At 38.9% G+C, this 16,180-nt stretch overlaps 1 protein-coding gene across 1 annotated transcript in view; it reads left to right on the top strand.

Moving 5' to 3' along the window:
• Nucleotides 1–16,180, top strand: part of GFRAL (GDNF family receptor alpha like) — a 94,781-nt gene that overhangs the window by 40,333 nt on the left and 38,268 nt on the right. The window contains exon 6 of the mRNA XM_075553767.1: nucleotides 5,453–5,703. Within this exon, the coding sequence (XP_075409882.1) occupies nucleotides 5,453–5,703 (251 nt within the window). The remainder of the gene's footprint in view (nucleotides 1–5,452; nucleotides 5,704–16,180) is intronic.

Genomic DNA, 16,180 nt, shown 5'->3' with positions numbered 1-16,180 from the left:
AATTCATTGTAGCTCATATATTTAACATCAAGTGTCAGAGTCCCGGCTCCCACCCAATTTAGTATTTCTTTCTTTCCTGTATTTTAAGTGATAGTTTGCTTTCTTCATGTATGATATCCTTGATCTCATTCCATCATTCATCTGATCTTTTGTTGTTCATATTCAATGCATACATTCTATTCCTGAGTGAGCTGGTAAGATACACTTACCATCTCTGATCTACTTGTTTTAATTTTCTTCAGCTTCAACTTTAACTTCCATATGGGTAATTGATGGCCTGTTCCACAGTTGGCCCTTGGCCATTCTGATGATGTAGACCTTTTCCACCAGCTCTTTCCACAGCTGTAGTTGATTTTACTCCTGCATATTCTGTTTGTAAGGTCCACTATTATAGTCACAGTTTACATAACTGAAAAAAGGTATTTTCAATGAATACCTTATTGATCTTCCACAATTCTATCATGTGCAACCCAGTGTTCCCAAGTCCCTGTTTCCTAATTACTGATTTTTCTTTCCAACATTCATCTTCTAATCACCAGTAATTATTAATGCATCTTGATTGCATATTTGGTTAATTTCACATTCAAGAAGTTGCTAAGGATCTTCCATTTATACTGAAATAACTCCCGGGCAAATCTTTCAGCCAAAAGATAGATAGGCCTACAAAGCAAGCAATGACTCAAGGGAGGTACATCCTCCTTAGAACATTCAATCATCACAGATCAAAAGGCCGTCCACCCAGATGTACAAGTCAAAAGGCAGAGAGTGTTAGGAAGAAGAATGAACATACATGGTGAAGAAAGGGAAGAAAGGGGAAGAATGCCACTACACTGTGGAGATTTAATCAATGTCACAAATCAAAATTTGTATGAATTGCTAAGTGGAAAATCAATTTGCTATTAATTTTAACCCGTATCACCATACAAAGTTGACGGGAAATTTCACTTCTTTTATTTTTGAAGTATAAGTTTAAATAATCATAACATTAACTAGCCTTCCTTGGAAATGTCTGAATACTGCCCTATCATTGACAGTATTATATTTCAGGATAGATTTTTCACCACAAATATGATGTCATTTCTCTTCAGTCTTATTATTCCTCATATCATATGCTTGTCCGTGTCGAAATGGCCAATATCAGTCCATTATTTAGCATAGTAATTCCTAGGATACCCATCTTAAAAAGCATTTCATTTTATTTTTGATGACTTTAAGTTTCCTACAGCCGTACTTCCTTCATGTTCTAAGTACTAGTGGATTTTTTACGGCGTGGCTTTTTCAGTTTGAATCATGCCACATCAGCAAACTAAGGTCCTGGAAGATGTGCTCCACCTTTGCCATTAAGATTGACTAGACTTTGAAGAAACTGCTATTCCTTAGTTGTGATTAGAGTGTCTTCAGATTTGAAATGTTCCCATACCAGAGCTCTATCAGAAAATGTTCTGCTGTTATGTATAAAGTTTCCAGTAGTGATTTTTTTCCAGAAGTAGCCTGGAAAGTCTTTTTTAATCTGTCCTAGTTAGGAAGCTCAAGTTAAATCTGTCCACCACGGATGGCCCTCCTGGCATTGGAGATACCTGTGCAACATTCTTTGGCATCATAACAACACACAAGCCACACGGTACGATGCATTTAGAGAATTATGCAAGCCAAAATCTTTAGGAGTAAGATTATTTTTCATCTGCTCTAAATGCCTATATTTTACAATCCTTCAAATATATGTAATGAATATCACGGTCAATGAGAAGAAAGCATTTTTACCACTAATTTTAGTTTTATCTAAAATGATCATATGGCTCAATATCAATGAAATATTCTAAATCTATGTAACTAATATCACTTTCTCATGTCACAAATAAAATAGTTCTATCATCAATATACCCATCTATTTTTCTATACTAACAAGGAAATATAAAAATATCTTCACTGGCCAAGACTGGGAGCTCTGCTGACACAGTGGATTATGAGTTAGGCTGGGATTGCAAGGTCACCAGTTTGAACCCACCTACCACTTTGCAGGAGAAAGTAAGGCTCTCTGCTTCCAGAAAGATTTACGGCTCCAGAAATCTAAAGGGGTAGTGGTATTCTGTCCTCTAGGGTCACTCTTGGTGAGGGCTGACTCAATAACAATGCATTTGTTTTGAATTTGAGTCAAGAAAAAGCAATATATGTGAAATTCCCCCATGCACGCATAGATAGCTACACAACTTTGCCTGACCCTAGTTCCAGGGCCCTAAGCACAAAGCCTTATTGTTATCCTGAAGCCTTTTCACTTGTTCTTCCGAGCATGCTCTGTCTGAGCATCTCTAGTAAGTCAAATCGCTTAATGGTAAGTGGCAAAAGCTGTAGCTACCTTTCTTGAGAAGCCCTTCTTGGATACAGATGCAAACACTTGCATTCACTTCACTTGAGCTCATCTGCTCCTAGATGAACTGCTGCAGAGTTTGTGACTGACCTCACAGAACTCCCAGGTTCGTCCATCTCCTGAAGCACTTAGGACCAAATCTCTCACATGGTGGGCGCTCGAGAGCTGCTATCTGCTAAATTTTTCTATTTTTTTAACGTATCTTGTACCTAGCGGACTTTTATTATGTTTTAATGTACATATATAGGTTTCTTTTAATGTAATTTCTATCTTTCTTAGGTTGGTGCAGAGTATATTTACTGGGTGACTTCCATTTTTTTTGGCATGTGCCAATAATCCTGAAATGACTATTTATTGTGATAATATAATCATCAGATACTATGAGTGGTCTAAGTGAAAAAGATAAATCCTTTCATATTCTCAAGCAAACGTTGCCTTAGGAAACTCCATTATTTTCTATTAGATTATTGTTCATGTAAACCAGATGTAAAAGCTCTGAATGGAAATCCACTTCTTCTATGGGGATGTTAAACGCTCTGTCACCCACCTTTTACCACAAGAGCCCCCGGCAAGGTGAAAAATGTTTGATAATATAATTTCTCCTCTGATTTCAGCTCAAATTAACGATGTTTTCTTAAGTACGTTTTGAAAATGAAAAGACCCAAGATTGTAATGTATAAGCCATCTAATACAAAGAGTTATTGGGTTATGTGGTAATGTTTTGTAAGTTATAAATATTTAGGACCTTATTTAAGATATATGCATTATAATGTCCTGTGTATGAACTGAAGAATACATAAAATCGTTATTTGTTCACAAAAATATTGATTTTAAATGTTATGGAATATTTATAAAATTTGACTATATGTATTGTTATAAATGCAAATGGGACCTATTCAGAAAATTTCAGAAGTTATGAAGGCCACATTATCTTAAATTTTGCATTGTTAGTAGAAAAAAAATTTTTTGGGGGGGCATCTCTATGACTCCAAGAACCCTGCCAGACTCACCCCACCCCCACCCTCTGCCTACTCCCCAGCTGGATTTTTAGGCCAGGCATGCTCCACCACTAGTTCCCTGGCCTCTCTCCTCCCCACTCTGTCACCCACCAGGGCCCCTGTCTGACCCAAATGGATGCTACTCTCCTTCTTGTTCCCACAATTCCCACTACCTCAGTTTTCTCTCTTACCGCCGGGCTTCCCAGTCCCAGTTTCAGACAGACCTTCTTACCCTTCTCACATGAGCGAACGTGGCTTTTCCAACACCAGATGGGCTTCTTGTCAGCAGAAATTAATATCAAAATCAAAATAATCAAATGGATTTCCAAAAGGAGCTCTTTAAGTAGTTTGTTCTTCTATAACAATAGAAGAATATTTTAAAAACAATAATAATAATACACTAAACTTCCAAATATTTGAAACCTGAAACAGAATTTGATGATATAATAGTGTTTCAATATTTTAACATTTTAAAGTTATATAATTTAGGAAATAGTGTGCCAGAGTATTTTTTTAATTATTGATTTTAGTTATATCTTATTTTGACAAAACTTCAAAATTTAATTTTTGAATGAAATAACATATTGAGTAGATAAGACTCACTGCCATCAACTCAGTTATGACTCATTCAACTCTAGTAGCTTTTCTGAAACGAAATATTTTGGGGAAAGTAAGACTCATATTTCTCTAGTGGAGCAATTGATGGATTCGAATTGCTGACCTTGCAGTTGGAAGCCAATGCGTATACCACAATGTCCGGCCTTCTCACCGAGTAAATATAAATTCCAAATCACAATTCAGGAAACACACATTTTGAAAAGATTAAACATCATGTAGGTGCAACTCTGCCAACCTCCAAAAGTCCAGTATTCATACTTAGATGGGATGTAATGTCTATATGTGTGAGTATGTGTATAGAGATAAAATCCCCAGTGACATGAAAGGAGCATATCTTTTCCTTCTAGTTTCAGAATCATGTACTCATTGGGGTATTTCCTCAAGTATATATCTTAATATAAAATAATTACTTTGCTGTATTTAAAAGCAGATTCCCTAAAAAAGACTGAAAATATATTAATGGAAACAATGTAATTTATTATTATCACATCGTGTGGGAAAAAAACTCACGATAAATATCATGTACTCAGAGAACTTTTGTCAGAAGCCAGAAGATGACTTATTCAAGGGAAAAAAATCAATTTAAGTGATTAACATTAGGTGGAAGATTAATATTCTTGGGTCCATTGAGAAGAATACTCCCTTTGAAATTTCAATAATAAAATTACAATAGCAGGGTGTTACAGCATCAATGAGAGCTGGAAATCACTGTGATGAAAATATTTCTGATGCCCAAACATGAAAGACTTCTAGTCCACGTGAATTCTTCTGGATGACTTCTTAATTGGTCACTAGTCTTTGTAATAAAAACTCAGCGTCTAAAAATGTTTTAACGAATAAATAAAATAACATTGCTATACCATATCCATACTCTCATGCAAAGATATAATAGCAAGAAGCCAATATACACTTAGGAAAGTATTGGATCAGAGTGGTTCTAATGAGCTCACTTGGCCAATGAAGAAACCTGTGTGCTTTGTCAGAAGTTAGCTCTTATTGCTAGAGAGACTCAAATTTTCTTTAGTCTGCGTTGAACTGTTGAAGCAGAATACAATCCAGTACTTCCTGCTCATTGGGAAACTGGTCTGGAAGATCCCTAATGTCAGACAATGGCTGTAGCCTAAAAAACTGCATTGTGCTTCTAAAGAAAACAAAACCAAGATATTTCTAAGAAATCTTTCCACTGCAAACTAATATCCATTAAAAGGACATTAGTAAGGAGGCAAAGTCTATCCAAGAAATCCTAGACGTAGTCTCTGTGTTTTATCATAAACAGAAATCATTCACAAGGCTCCTTTGACATTCCTTCCTCCCTCCTTATTCGGGTGTTTGAATGTACAAACAGTGTTTAACTAGGGAACGGCTTCCAAGGGAAACTGTTTCATGCCAGTCTTTCATCAGATGAAGCCTCATCCTATCGGAATGTGAAATACTGTTATTTAGAAGCTAACTCACCTCGATTGTTTTGTAGGGGGCGCTATAGGACATTTACATCAAAATGTTGGCAGCATGTGAATCTAAAGTGCCATGACGACGAGACCTGCATCAGCACCGTCAGCAAGCAAGACCTCACTTGCTCGGGAACTACTGACTGCAGAGCAGCCTACATTGGGACCTTTGGGACGGCCCTGCGAGTGCAGTGCACCTGTAGGTCCATTGCACAAGGCCAAGAGTCTTTGTGCAAGATTTTCCAGCACATGCTTCATGGGAGATCGTGTTTCAGTAAGTCCCCAAAGTAAAATTGCCTTTATATCACATTGCCTTTATATACATTGTTCTTGTGTCTGTAAACAGAACATTGTAAGCCAGCATAGAAAATGTGCTCTCAATGACATTTATTTGCTATACTATTTAAAACTGTGTTTACTAATTATGGTCTGCACATTTGCCATTTTCCTGATTTGTTATCAAGTGGTATATGTTTCAGTTTGTGTGATAGGCTTCTCATCAACTCTTATTGATATCAATATCACTAGAACAGACGTTGTATCCTATCAGATAGTTGTTTGTATCAGTTATCCATTACTGAGTAAGAAATAGCTACAAAGTTAGTGACCTGAAGAACTATTTGCTAAAAATTCTGCACGTTGGACTTAGCTCAGGAGTGTGGTTCTGATGTTTTTTACTGGGATCACTTATGTAACTGCAGTCCTGTAGGGGGCTCAACTGAGAGCAAATGATCTAAGTTTCGTTCTAGCAGGGACTGTTGGCTCAGAGATGTTGACTTTCTACCACATGACCTTTCAGTAGTCTAGCTTGGATCTCCTGTATGGAAGTATTGCATTCTGAGTGACTCAATGTCAAAGTGCAAATAACATACGGATATAACATATGTCTCTGTAATATTTGCTAATATCCCGATAGACGATCTAACGCGTATTGCCAACCTTAGCAGCACTGTGGAAAGTGCCTATCGTAGCCACTGCTGTGGAGGTGAATCTGGCTTATGAAGCTCTAGCACAGAGTAGAATTTGGCTACTTCGGATACCTGAGATGATAATCCCTCAGTTTTCTCCTGTTAACCCACTGTTGACCTTACCAGACCTCCTTGAAGGGATGACACAACAATGCAGATAACCAAGGTGGAATTCATCACGGCTCATCAATGTCACAATTCCCATGTGGCTGTTCCAAACGTATTATTTATCTCTTGATTTACCTATTACCCCCATGGTCATTAGCATATCTGCTCATCTACCTGTGAGGATGGGATGCAAACGCAACTTTGAAAGGAATGATTTAGTTTAAAGGGTAAGAAAATGGATTCAGGAGTCCAAATAATTACTCCAACTCTCAAAGCAAGAATTGAACAATAATTTGTCATGAGTCGTATAGAAAACACCCAATGGAGCAGTGATAGGTACATTTTTATTTTCCATCTTCAGGTGGGTATGGGCACTAGTTCTGTTGTGGTTCCACGTAGCCCACAGGAACCCTCCCCAGGAAGGATGATGGTTGTTAGCGGTAGCACTGCAAACCTACCTGTTTGATTTGTGGAAAATGATGTGCAGATATGCTTCCATGTGCTTTTATACCTACATAGAGAGGCAAATTAGCCACAATGATCAAAATGCTGATTTCCTGTGTGCATTAGCCAGTGCATACACAATTTGCAGTATAAGGTATTTATTATCACCGAATCCTCTGTGGAAATAATTCTGTACTTTTTACAATTAGCACTGCAAATATATTTCAACTGAAATTAGGAAAAGAGTGAATTTTAGCATTATACTTGTTGAGCGATATTTTCTAAATAATCATCTTCTCTGATTAATGTTAAGTGGTTGGTTATGTTGAAACTTACAGTACTAATAATGAATGACATATTACATTACGGCAGGAAATATCAGATGACAAAATAAGCAATAGCCATGGACACTGTTACTTTATAACAGTTAACTGCAACTGGCTTCTAGATATAGTTAATGACATGCAAAAAAATTGAAAAGCACATCCTACAGATTACTGACAATTCAGTATCTAAAACATTCTAATTCTTGTCTGAAGTCTTCTTTTCTCTCATGTACTTTTAATTATCATTGTACTTTATCTTTATTGTGCTTGACAACTATGTCTTACACTGAACAAAATGCATCCATAGAGAGACAGTATGAGTGAATTTTTTACTATACATAGACGTACTACATGAATGTTATAGAAAAAAATGAAAATAATTTCACCTTTTTATGCAGCCAAGAGGGCTAAGCTTTATGAAGTTTCCTCCTTGATCAGTCCCTACTAAACTAGAATTTTCAAGTGACAGGATTAGAGAATTAAAGGCCTCAAAGGCCTTAATCACAGTTCTAAGTACTTGAATTAATAGTAACTTTCTCAAACAAAACCCCAAAACTAATGTTTAAGCTTGGCTAGTTATAACCAGCCCCCATACCCTGCTCCAATCTGAATGCAGCGTCTCTCTAACCATTGTCCCGACTTCCACTTGCCACCCAGCACTTAGATTTCTGAGAAGAACCATCAGTTCAACATGTTTCCAAGACCCTTCAGCTTCGGCTTAATTTATTTGAAAGGAGCAGACGGGAGAACTTAGAGGACAAGGGAGGTTTCACGGTTTTGAGTCTGTCATGTTTGTTCAGGTTAGACTATCTCTTCTCCACACTCATTTGTTCTCAGGCCACCATAAGCAATGCATATTAACATGCACGTGGCTACTGGCGGTTGCTGTAGACAAGTTGGTACCAACTCACGGCAATTCCGTGCAGACTAGAGCTACTTCATAGGAGTTTCTGACAGTGATATTTCAGAAGTAGACAACCGGGCCTTTCATCTGAGGGCTTTCTGAGAGGTTTCAACCATTTGGCTAGTGGCGGGATACTATATATATATATATGTCACCCACCACTTTTACATATAATGTACTCTTTGTTAATTTAGTAATTTTATTTAGTGTGGAATGCTATCTACTAATAGATGTCTTCCTAAAGTTTCAAAAGCACTTGTTTAGAGCATACATCTAGAAATAAAATGTTTGCATCCAAATCAGAGTCGTACAACAATTATAAGTAATTATAGATTAACCAGCATTTATTGTGTGTTGATATTTTATCAAGGGTCTGGTATTTTCTCATTAAGTCTTAACATCATCATAAGCTAGATACTTTTATTTACTCAGTTTTACATATGAAGATACAGGAGGAGCTAAGAGATTGTCTCCTCAGAATCCTACCCAAGAATGAAGCAGTCACGGTCCAACCCCCTGCTGACGGATTTCAGACCTCATTGCCTTAGTATTGCAGCAACTATGCACGTGGCTGTAATCACGAACACAGCAGCTCGAACCCACTAGCCACCCCCCTGGAGAAATGGGAGGCTTTCTGCCTTGGCATTCCACAGGGAGCAGTTCTGTTTTGTTTTATAGGATTATGCTGAGTTGGGATTGGCTTGGTGTCTGTGAATTGGGTTTCATGTTTTTCTGCTGTTGAAAGGTAAATACATCAAAATCGTACCTGCTCGGTATGCTCCAAAGACCTTTTAGTCAGACAATCTTAGTTCTAGTTTCAGATTAAGTTTTGAAGCATGCTAGAGAGTCCTGGCTCCTTGGCTTGTGTGCGCTGGGCCAGATTAACATGAGAGAGCATCCAACCATGTGCTCTACCACTAGCCTCCACTTCACTCCACTGAGCGGAGTGCCCAAGATGTGAGCACTTCACCACCTGTGCTCCTTTGACATCATGTAAGATAGCGAGAGAGATAATCTGTGACATTTAAAGCTAGCAAAGAGATGGCAGCAATGGAACAACGAGAAACGACCTGGGAGGAAGAAAACCGTAGAAATAGGAAGAGTCAAAGAACCATCAATGCCTTCCTACCGATACAGAAGTATTTATTCCACGGAATGTAGTCTGCCTCCAGCTGACAGGAGTGTTGTCTTTTCATCACCTCTATCGCTGTCAGTTGGTATACATTCTTTTGAATCATTAATCTACCTTTTGTAATGCATACAAGAGCCCTGGTGGCACTGTGTGTTTGGCACTGGGCTGTTAACCACAAGGTAGGCAGTTCAGACCCTCTGGCCAGTGCAGTAGAGAAAGTTGAGGCTATCTGTATCCATAGAGAGTTATAGCCTCAGCAACGCTAAATAGGGTATCCATGGAGTCTTGGTGGCATAGAGGTTATGCATTGGATCGTTACCTTCAAGGTTCAGCAATTTGAAACCACCAGCTATTCTTCAAGAGATAGACTGGGCTTTCTACTCCTGCACAGTAGTGTTATAGTCTCAGAGACTCACCGTCACTCAAGGTCACTCTGAGTAAACATCTACTTGATAGCAGTGAAGTGTTTTTTTGTTTTTGGTTTTTTTAGTATGAGGAGCAGCTACTTTATGTCAATGAGGTTTTGTTTGTTTGTAATTGTCTGTAGACAAACACCGAATACCTTAAACACACATAAACTCATTCTACATACACACAAATAGCACTCTGCACCACCTCACTCCCACATGTTTTAAAAGTAGAATGAACCTACACATTTTGCTGTACAATTTTATTTCTTTTACTTTAAAAATACATGGTGATGTTAGGTGCCATCTAGTCATTTCCAACTCACAGGTATACTGTGCACAACAGAATGAAATACTGCCCAGTTCTGGGGCGTCTTCACCATTGTTAACGTATTGAAGTCCATTGTTGCAGCCACTGTGTCGATCCATCTTGTTTTGCTGACCCTCTATTGAAGCAAGCATGATGTCCTTCCTTCTCCAGGGACTGGGCCTCATGGATAACAAGCCCACAGGGTGTGAAACAAAGTCTCAGTAGACGGTCTTCGAAGGTGCAGTCTGGTGACACTTCTTCAAGAATCAATCTGTGTACTCTACCAGCAGTCTATGGTGTACTTCCGTTACCAACACCATGATTCAAATGCATTGATTCTTTGCCAGCCGTCCTTATTTATTGGCCAACTTCAGCATGTTTACGAGGCAATTAAAATACCATGGCTTGAGCCAGGAGCAACTAAAATTTCATGTTCACATCTTTGCTTTTCAATACTTAAAGAGATCATTTGCAACAGAATTGCCCCATACAATGTGTTATTTGATTTCCTGACTGTAACTTCCGTGGGCATTGGATTCATTGAGATGGTTTTAGTCTGTGATTTATTTACTTTTTAGTGGGTCCACGTTCCATGAAGATTAATTCTTTAATTATTCATTCCTTAAATTTATCTCAGTTCTCCAGCCTGCCTTATGAAGGAGTCTAAAAGTTTATGGAGAATTGAATTCTCCCCTGAATTTTTTGAAGACCCTTCTTATTTCTTTGCTTCATTTTACCTCACTCATCCATTGATCCAAAATTGACTGATTTATTTTAAACCAATCCAAGCGGTCAAGTTGAGCAAAAGGGCTACACCCTTAAACTCATCTTTGTTGCATAGCTGATTTTATTTATTAAGAAGTTCTGTAATTTGATCATTCAAGATCTTTTTCAGTCTGATAGTTTACTATTTAAGATCTAGAAGGAATCCACTGTTTCAGTGTTGTCTTTATTTTAGTCCATCCTAATAGTTGCTAGAACAGTAGCCCGTTTCTGCCCGAGTTTGTATATCTGTATTGTAAAACTGCCCAGTGCAGATAAGAGCAATCAACCCCTATTTTACCTCTACGTCTTCCATACAGGATCTTGTTTCTGGATCCTGTTTCTGACTGCTCAGGGGTGGCCACATGGGCCTTACTCCCCTGGAAGTTTCAGAGAGTGTATGTGAATGCCGAGTGGAGTCACATGCACAGTTCATGCTTCAGTCACAGAGAAGAGCTGGGGAGGGAACCATGAGAGCTGTAGTGCAGAGTCTAAGGTAAGTATTCTCATATGGCATCGACACAAGGAGAGAGCAGATACTGCTAAGCCTTTCGATGATGGTGCTGACAACGAAGACAGATCGGTATTCAGAATAAGTATAAATTACTGTATTCAGAATAAGCATAAATTACATCACTGCCTCTTCCAACGTAGAATGATTGTTGGAATGCATTTACCATCAACAAGCCGAAGTAAGGCCTCAATATATACCTTTACTGCTACTTGGGGGTTAGACATTAAGTAAGGACAGAACCTAGTGATGACAGTGATCTCAGTGAGGACAGTGTCTGTGATGACTTCACACCAGCTGAAGCTCTGCATTGGGATACGGATGATGATGAGGAATCCAGTTTTGAAGGATTTTAACTCTACATTTTAGCTTGGTTGCTGATTGAGCTCAGGGAATAGTACTCTGAAGGTATCATTGTTGATACTTCATTGTTTTGGGTGAACTTAGGGAAAGAACATTGTGTTGGGTCCAAGCATAGACTCTATTTCTGCTGCTAGAGTTTCTCTCTTCATGCCCGTTGCACAAGAAGGGAGAGGCTGGTTAGGGAGCCTGTTGACCTACACTGTGCACTGCACTAGACGGTATGATTGTTTAGAACCTCACTTGAGGTAGATCTATGGTGGGTCTTTACTTGGAAATATAAGGATGTACTCATCCCCTGCCACTAAGATGAATACTTCTCTGTGTCTCTTCCCTTGACTACCTTGTTCATCATATTTTATTTACTATTTATTTGTTAAAATTTTGTGGTTGAAAATATATACTGTAGAATATCCACCAATTCAACAATTTCTACACATACAATTCAGTAACATTGATTAAATGTTTCAAGTCTTGTAATTATTTTCACCCTTCTCTTCCAAATTGTTACTCCTTTATTAGCTTAAAGTCACTGGTCCATGAATTTCCTGTCTAATCTGCGGGGATCAGACCAGCTATCCTGCATCAAGCTGGGTTCGAACTGAGGCTTGTGGATGAACGGAAAAGAAAGAGCTATGTACAAAGCAAGGGATAGGGAGGACTCCAATCTGATGGATTGAAGTCTCCAGTGTATTTGAAGCTTGGTACATATACTTTTCTTACACAAGGGAATTGGTTACAAAACAAACATCAAAGAACTTAAACATTCCTAAGCTCTTATCTATGCAAATGTTACTTAACTAGTCACAGTTTCTTTAGAATAATAAAAGCACTAAGTTCAAGGACAATCACAGGGATATGCAGGATTCAAGAGAGCCTCAAAGAGATCATAAATAGCTGAGTCATCCCTCAATGCTTTAAGCAGCAAAGTCACAAACAACAGTCATTTTGCAAAGCTTTTGTCTGCAGAGACACAGAGACACAGGGGACTAACTAGTCACCCATTAGTAAGCACCTTGATCAGCCGGATGCTTCCTACACTAATCTTTCAATTTGTAGTTGTCAATTTGATTTGCAATAGGTAGTTTATAAGATAAATAGTACTCCACATACAGTCTTTATTCTTTTCCTGGGACCATAATGGCGTTGCCATTGAGTCAAAATTGCACCAATGACAACTGGTTTCTTTTCCTTGATCCTTTTAAAAAATAATTAGTTTGTGTATTTTGACAGTTTCACCAACATACAGATCACTTATCATACATTTCACCAGTTCAGTCATATTCATAAGAGTTGTGCACGCAACCGCCCTTCTCCCATTTCCAGGATATTTCTTCTTCCTTGTATTTATTGTTAGTTTGCCGTTTCCCACTCACTCCCCCTGCCATGTCCATTGAAACTATTCACCCAGATGTTATCTTCATGGGTTAATCTATCCTGAGTTTTATATACAGGAAAAATATACAAAATCCAAATGAAACAATACACAAATGGCCCAACAACTGAAGGAAATAGAGAAACTTAATAAAAAATAAAGAGACTATATATTAAAAACTGGATCAATAATACCTTAGGTCAAAAAGAAGCTCAAGTGACATTATGTCACATGTTGTCCTAATTACACCTGCAGTAATCAACTCTATGGTGTACTCTGTCTGAGGTTCAAAGTCTTTCCCATTCCTTGCCCGTAATAGTCAGCAGAGGCTTGATCTGAATGGGGACCCGAGAATACATCTTGGGCTTTTACTCTCATCCCTACCCTTCTTCAACCTGGGTGTTCAGAATCTCTGCTCTAAGGCATCCCTTGCTCTGGGTCTGGCTTTTATTACTTAAACTTGTGGGTCACTTGGGCTAGTGCGCCTCTTCCATATGGGCTTGGTTGATGCCTCACTTAGATGGCTGCTTGTTTAGATGAGCTTTAGATAAGCCTTCAAGATCTCAGTCTATCGTTTCTGATATCTGAGCACCATTTGCTTTCCTCGTCCTACTTTGCTCTAGAAGCCATGTCTTCAGTGATTACTTCATGGGGCAGGCGTTGAGCGTGGCCATGCCATAAGAACCAATTTTTCTTAGATTAGGGCTACACGTACATGCTAGCTCAGTACATTCATGTGCCTGCTGCTTATGTATATCTGTGGGTCACTTTAAAGATGTTAGAGCTCTTTCGTGAGAAAAATACCTCGGGCCTTGGCTTCCTGTGAGAAAGAATTCACTCCGAAGCTTGGCTTGTGATCCAAGTGAGTTTTATGAAAGAGAGAAGAAGTTTCAGGTTTTCACGGATACCTCAGGGCACTTCACCCCTATACGCACGTGGAGCACAGAGGCCAGGGGAGATTGCTGCATGGCCTCCGAGGAGCAGCTTGAGAAGCAGAAGGGGATGCTAGGCTCTGGATTCTGACTTTTCATGTCCTCCACTGGGAGGTGTGGTCAACCATCCTGGTCAACTCCATTGACTGAATTGAATTCACCTGGCCCAGATGGGCCAATCAGGTGTAATACCCACCTAGGTGTACCACCCTTCCTGGCCAGAAGCTCAAACCCTCTGAGCATGCACAATGGATACCCCAGTCCCTGTGCTAGCTACCTAACAAAGACATCACTGTGTTAGTTACATAATTTCATGTCAACTTGATAAATAAGTGTAGGGCTGGAGGCTAAACTGTGAATTAGGACACAGCCTGATGATGCCTCCTGATGGGCTCGGTTTTCTCATGAGGATCCTCGGAACTTCCTCTCTTTCTCCCTGGAGGTGGGACACACTCTCTGTATGTCCTGTAGAGGACTCACACTCAGAAAGCTGGAGGAGCCACATGGAGACTTGTGCTGTCACTGAGATGCTTCCACTGCCACTGAATCCACAATACTTTTCACCCACTGGCTCATGATCTTCCTGTATTCGAGATCTTTGTATGTACTATCTGAGTCTGGAAAGGAATTTATAGACTAGTATCAGACATAGGGGCTAATATCAGACTTATGGACTTGATCTGGACTGGGCTGGGATGTTTCCTCAATATACAATTGCTATTGGATAGAAAGTTTTCTTTGACATATAGATGAGTGTCCCTGAAATTGTTTCTCTAATCAACCAGGCCTAACACATGATGGTGCTGAGAGTGGGATAGTAGAGAAACAAATCCAGAAGATGGGGAGTGGACACTTGTTTAATTTCTGCCTTATAGTAGTTTTTCTTTGGCTAGCCTGAGGTCAGATATGTCCACACTGTTTATGAGATTATTTTCTGGAAAGGGAAAGTGAAAGTTTTGATTCCTAGAAGTTGTCTTTCGTTAATCCTGTCTGAAAGAGCGAACATAATGTGATGAATGTAATTTTTGAGCTAAGGGGGAAAAATAGCCCCTGGAATTTCTCCTCTGAGACCATGATGCTTAGTCAAGGAGGCTGAAAGAGAGTCTAAATGGCTGACAGAAGCCTCTGCTCTGGATTGATGCAACCAGAGGTCTAAGGCCATATTGTGATCAGTGAGATAGTATAGATAAGGATTGAACTTGGCATTTAAGAACGTGTTTAGGATCTGGCTCTTCTAGGTTTGTATTGATTTCTGCTGCCTATTGTTCTTGATATACTGTATAATAAAAAGGAACATTGCAAAATAGAAAATAGTTTGTGAGGCTGAAGGCAAGCAGCCATTAAATTTGATCTTTAAATGGGTGTAGGACATCCCTGCAAAGAAGGCTCTGAAAAGATAAGCCCCACCCAGTGCTTTCTGTTCTCAGGGCATTTGTTTTAGAAGAAGAGACTTGCCTAAAGGGCTGTTGACCAACTGAAGGAAATTTTTAAAAAAAGGAACCCTTTGGATTTTTAAATTTTGAATTACCATATATATTCATGTATAAGCTGAGTTTTTCAGCAAAAAAAATGTGCTGAAAAACTAGGTTCAGCTTATACACGGGTCAGTGGCATGAATGGATTTCATCTGGTCAAGCCCGACTAACAAAAGGAGGAAATCTCATGAAGCCTGACATAGAGTTAATAGCAAAGTGAGTTCAAGATGCATGGGAAGACATTCCAGAAGACATGGTGCGATGTGCCTTCCAGAAATGTAGTATTAGTAATGCTATGGATGGCAATGAAGACTGCACTTTGTATGAAAATGACAGCAGTGATGGTGATGATGGCGATCTCAGTGAGGACAGCGTCTATGATGACTTCACACCAGCTGAAGCTCTGCATTGGGATACGGATGATGATGAGGAATCCAGTTTTGAAGGTTTTTAACTCTTTACATTTTAGCTTGGTTGCTGATTGAGCTCAGGGAATAGTACTCTTAAGGTATCATTGTTGATACTTCATTGTTTTTGTTGAACCTATTTTCCACTTACTGTGCTGGTTTACTAATGTCAAATGACTTGTTGTCCTTTTATTTATGTTTTTATTTAAAATAAATATTTGAATACATTACCCCACTGATGTCTCAATTTTTAGTAATTTTATTTTCATTTGTTTTGATTCTTGAAACTCACCAATAGCTTCTGCATTTTCCACCCTAGGCTTATACTCA

Source organism: Tenrec ecaudatus, chromosome 7, assembly GCF_050624435.1.
Source record: "Tenrec ecaudatus isolate mTenEca1 chromosome 7, mTenEca1.hap1, whole genome shotgun sequence".
In the NCBI taxonomy this organism is placed as follows: domain Eukaryota; kingdom Metazoa; phylum Chordata; class Mammalia; order Afrosoricida; family Tenrecidae; genus Tenrec; species Tenrec ecaudatus.
The sequence above is the reverse complement of the archived record's forward strand: the minus strand, read 5'-3'. Positions and strand labels throughout refer to the sequence as shown.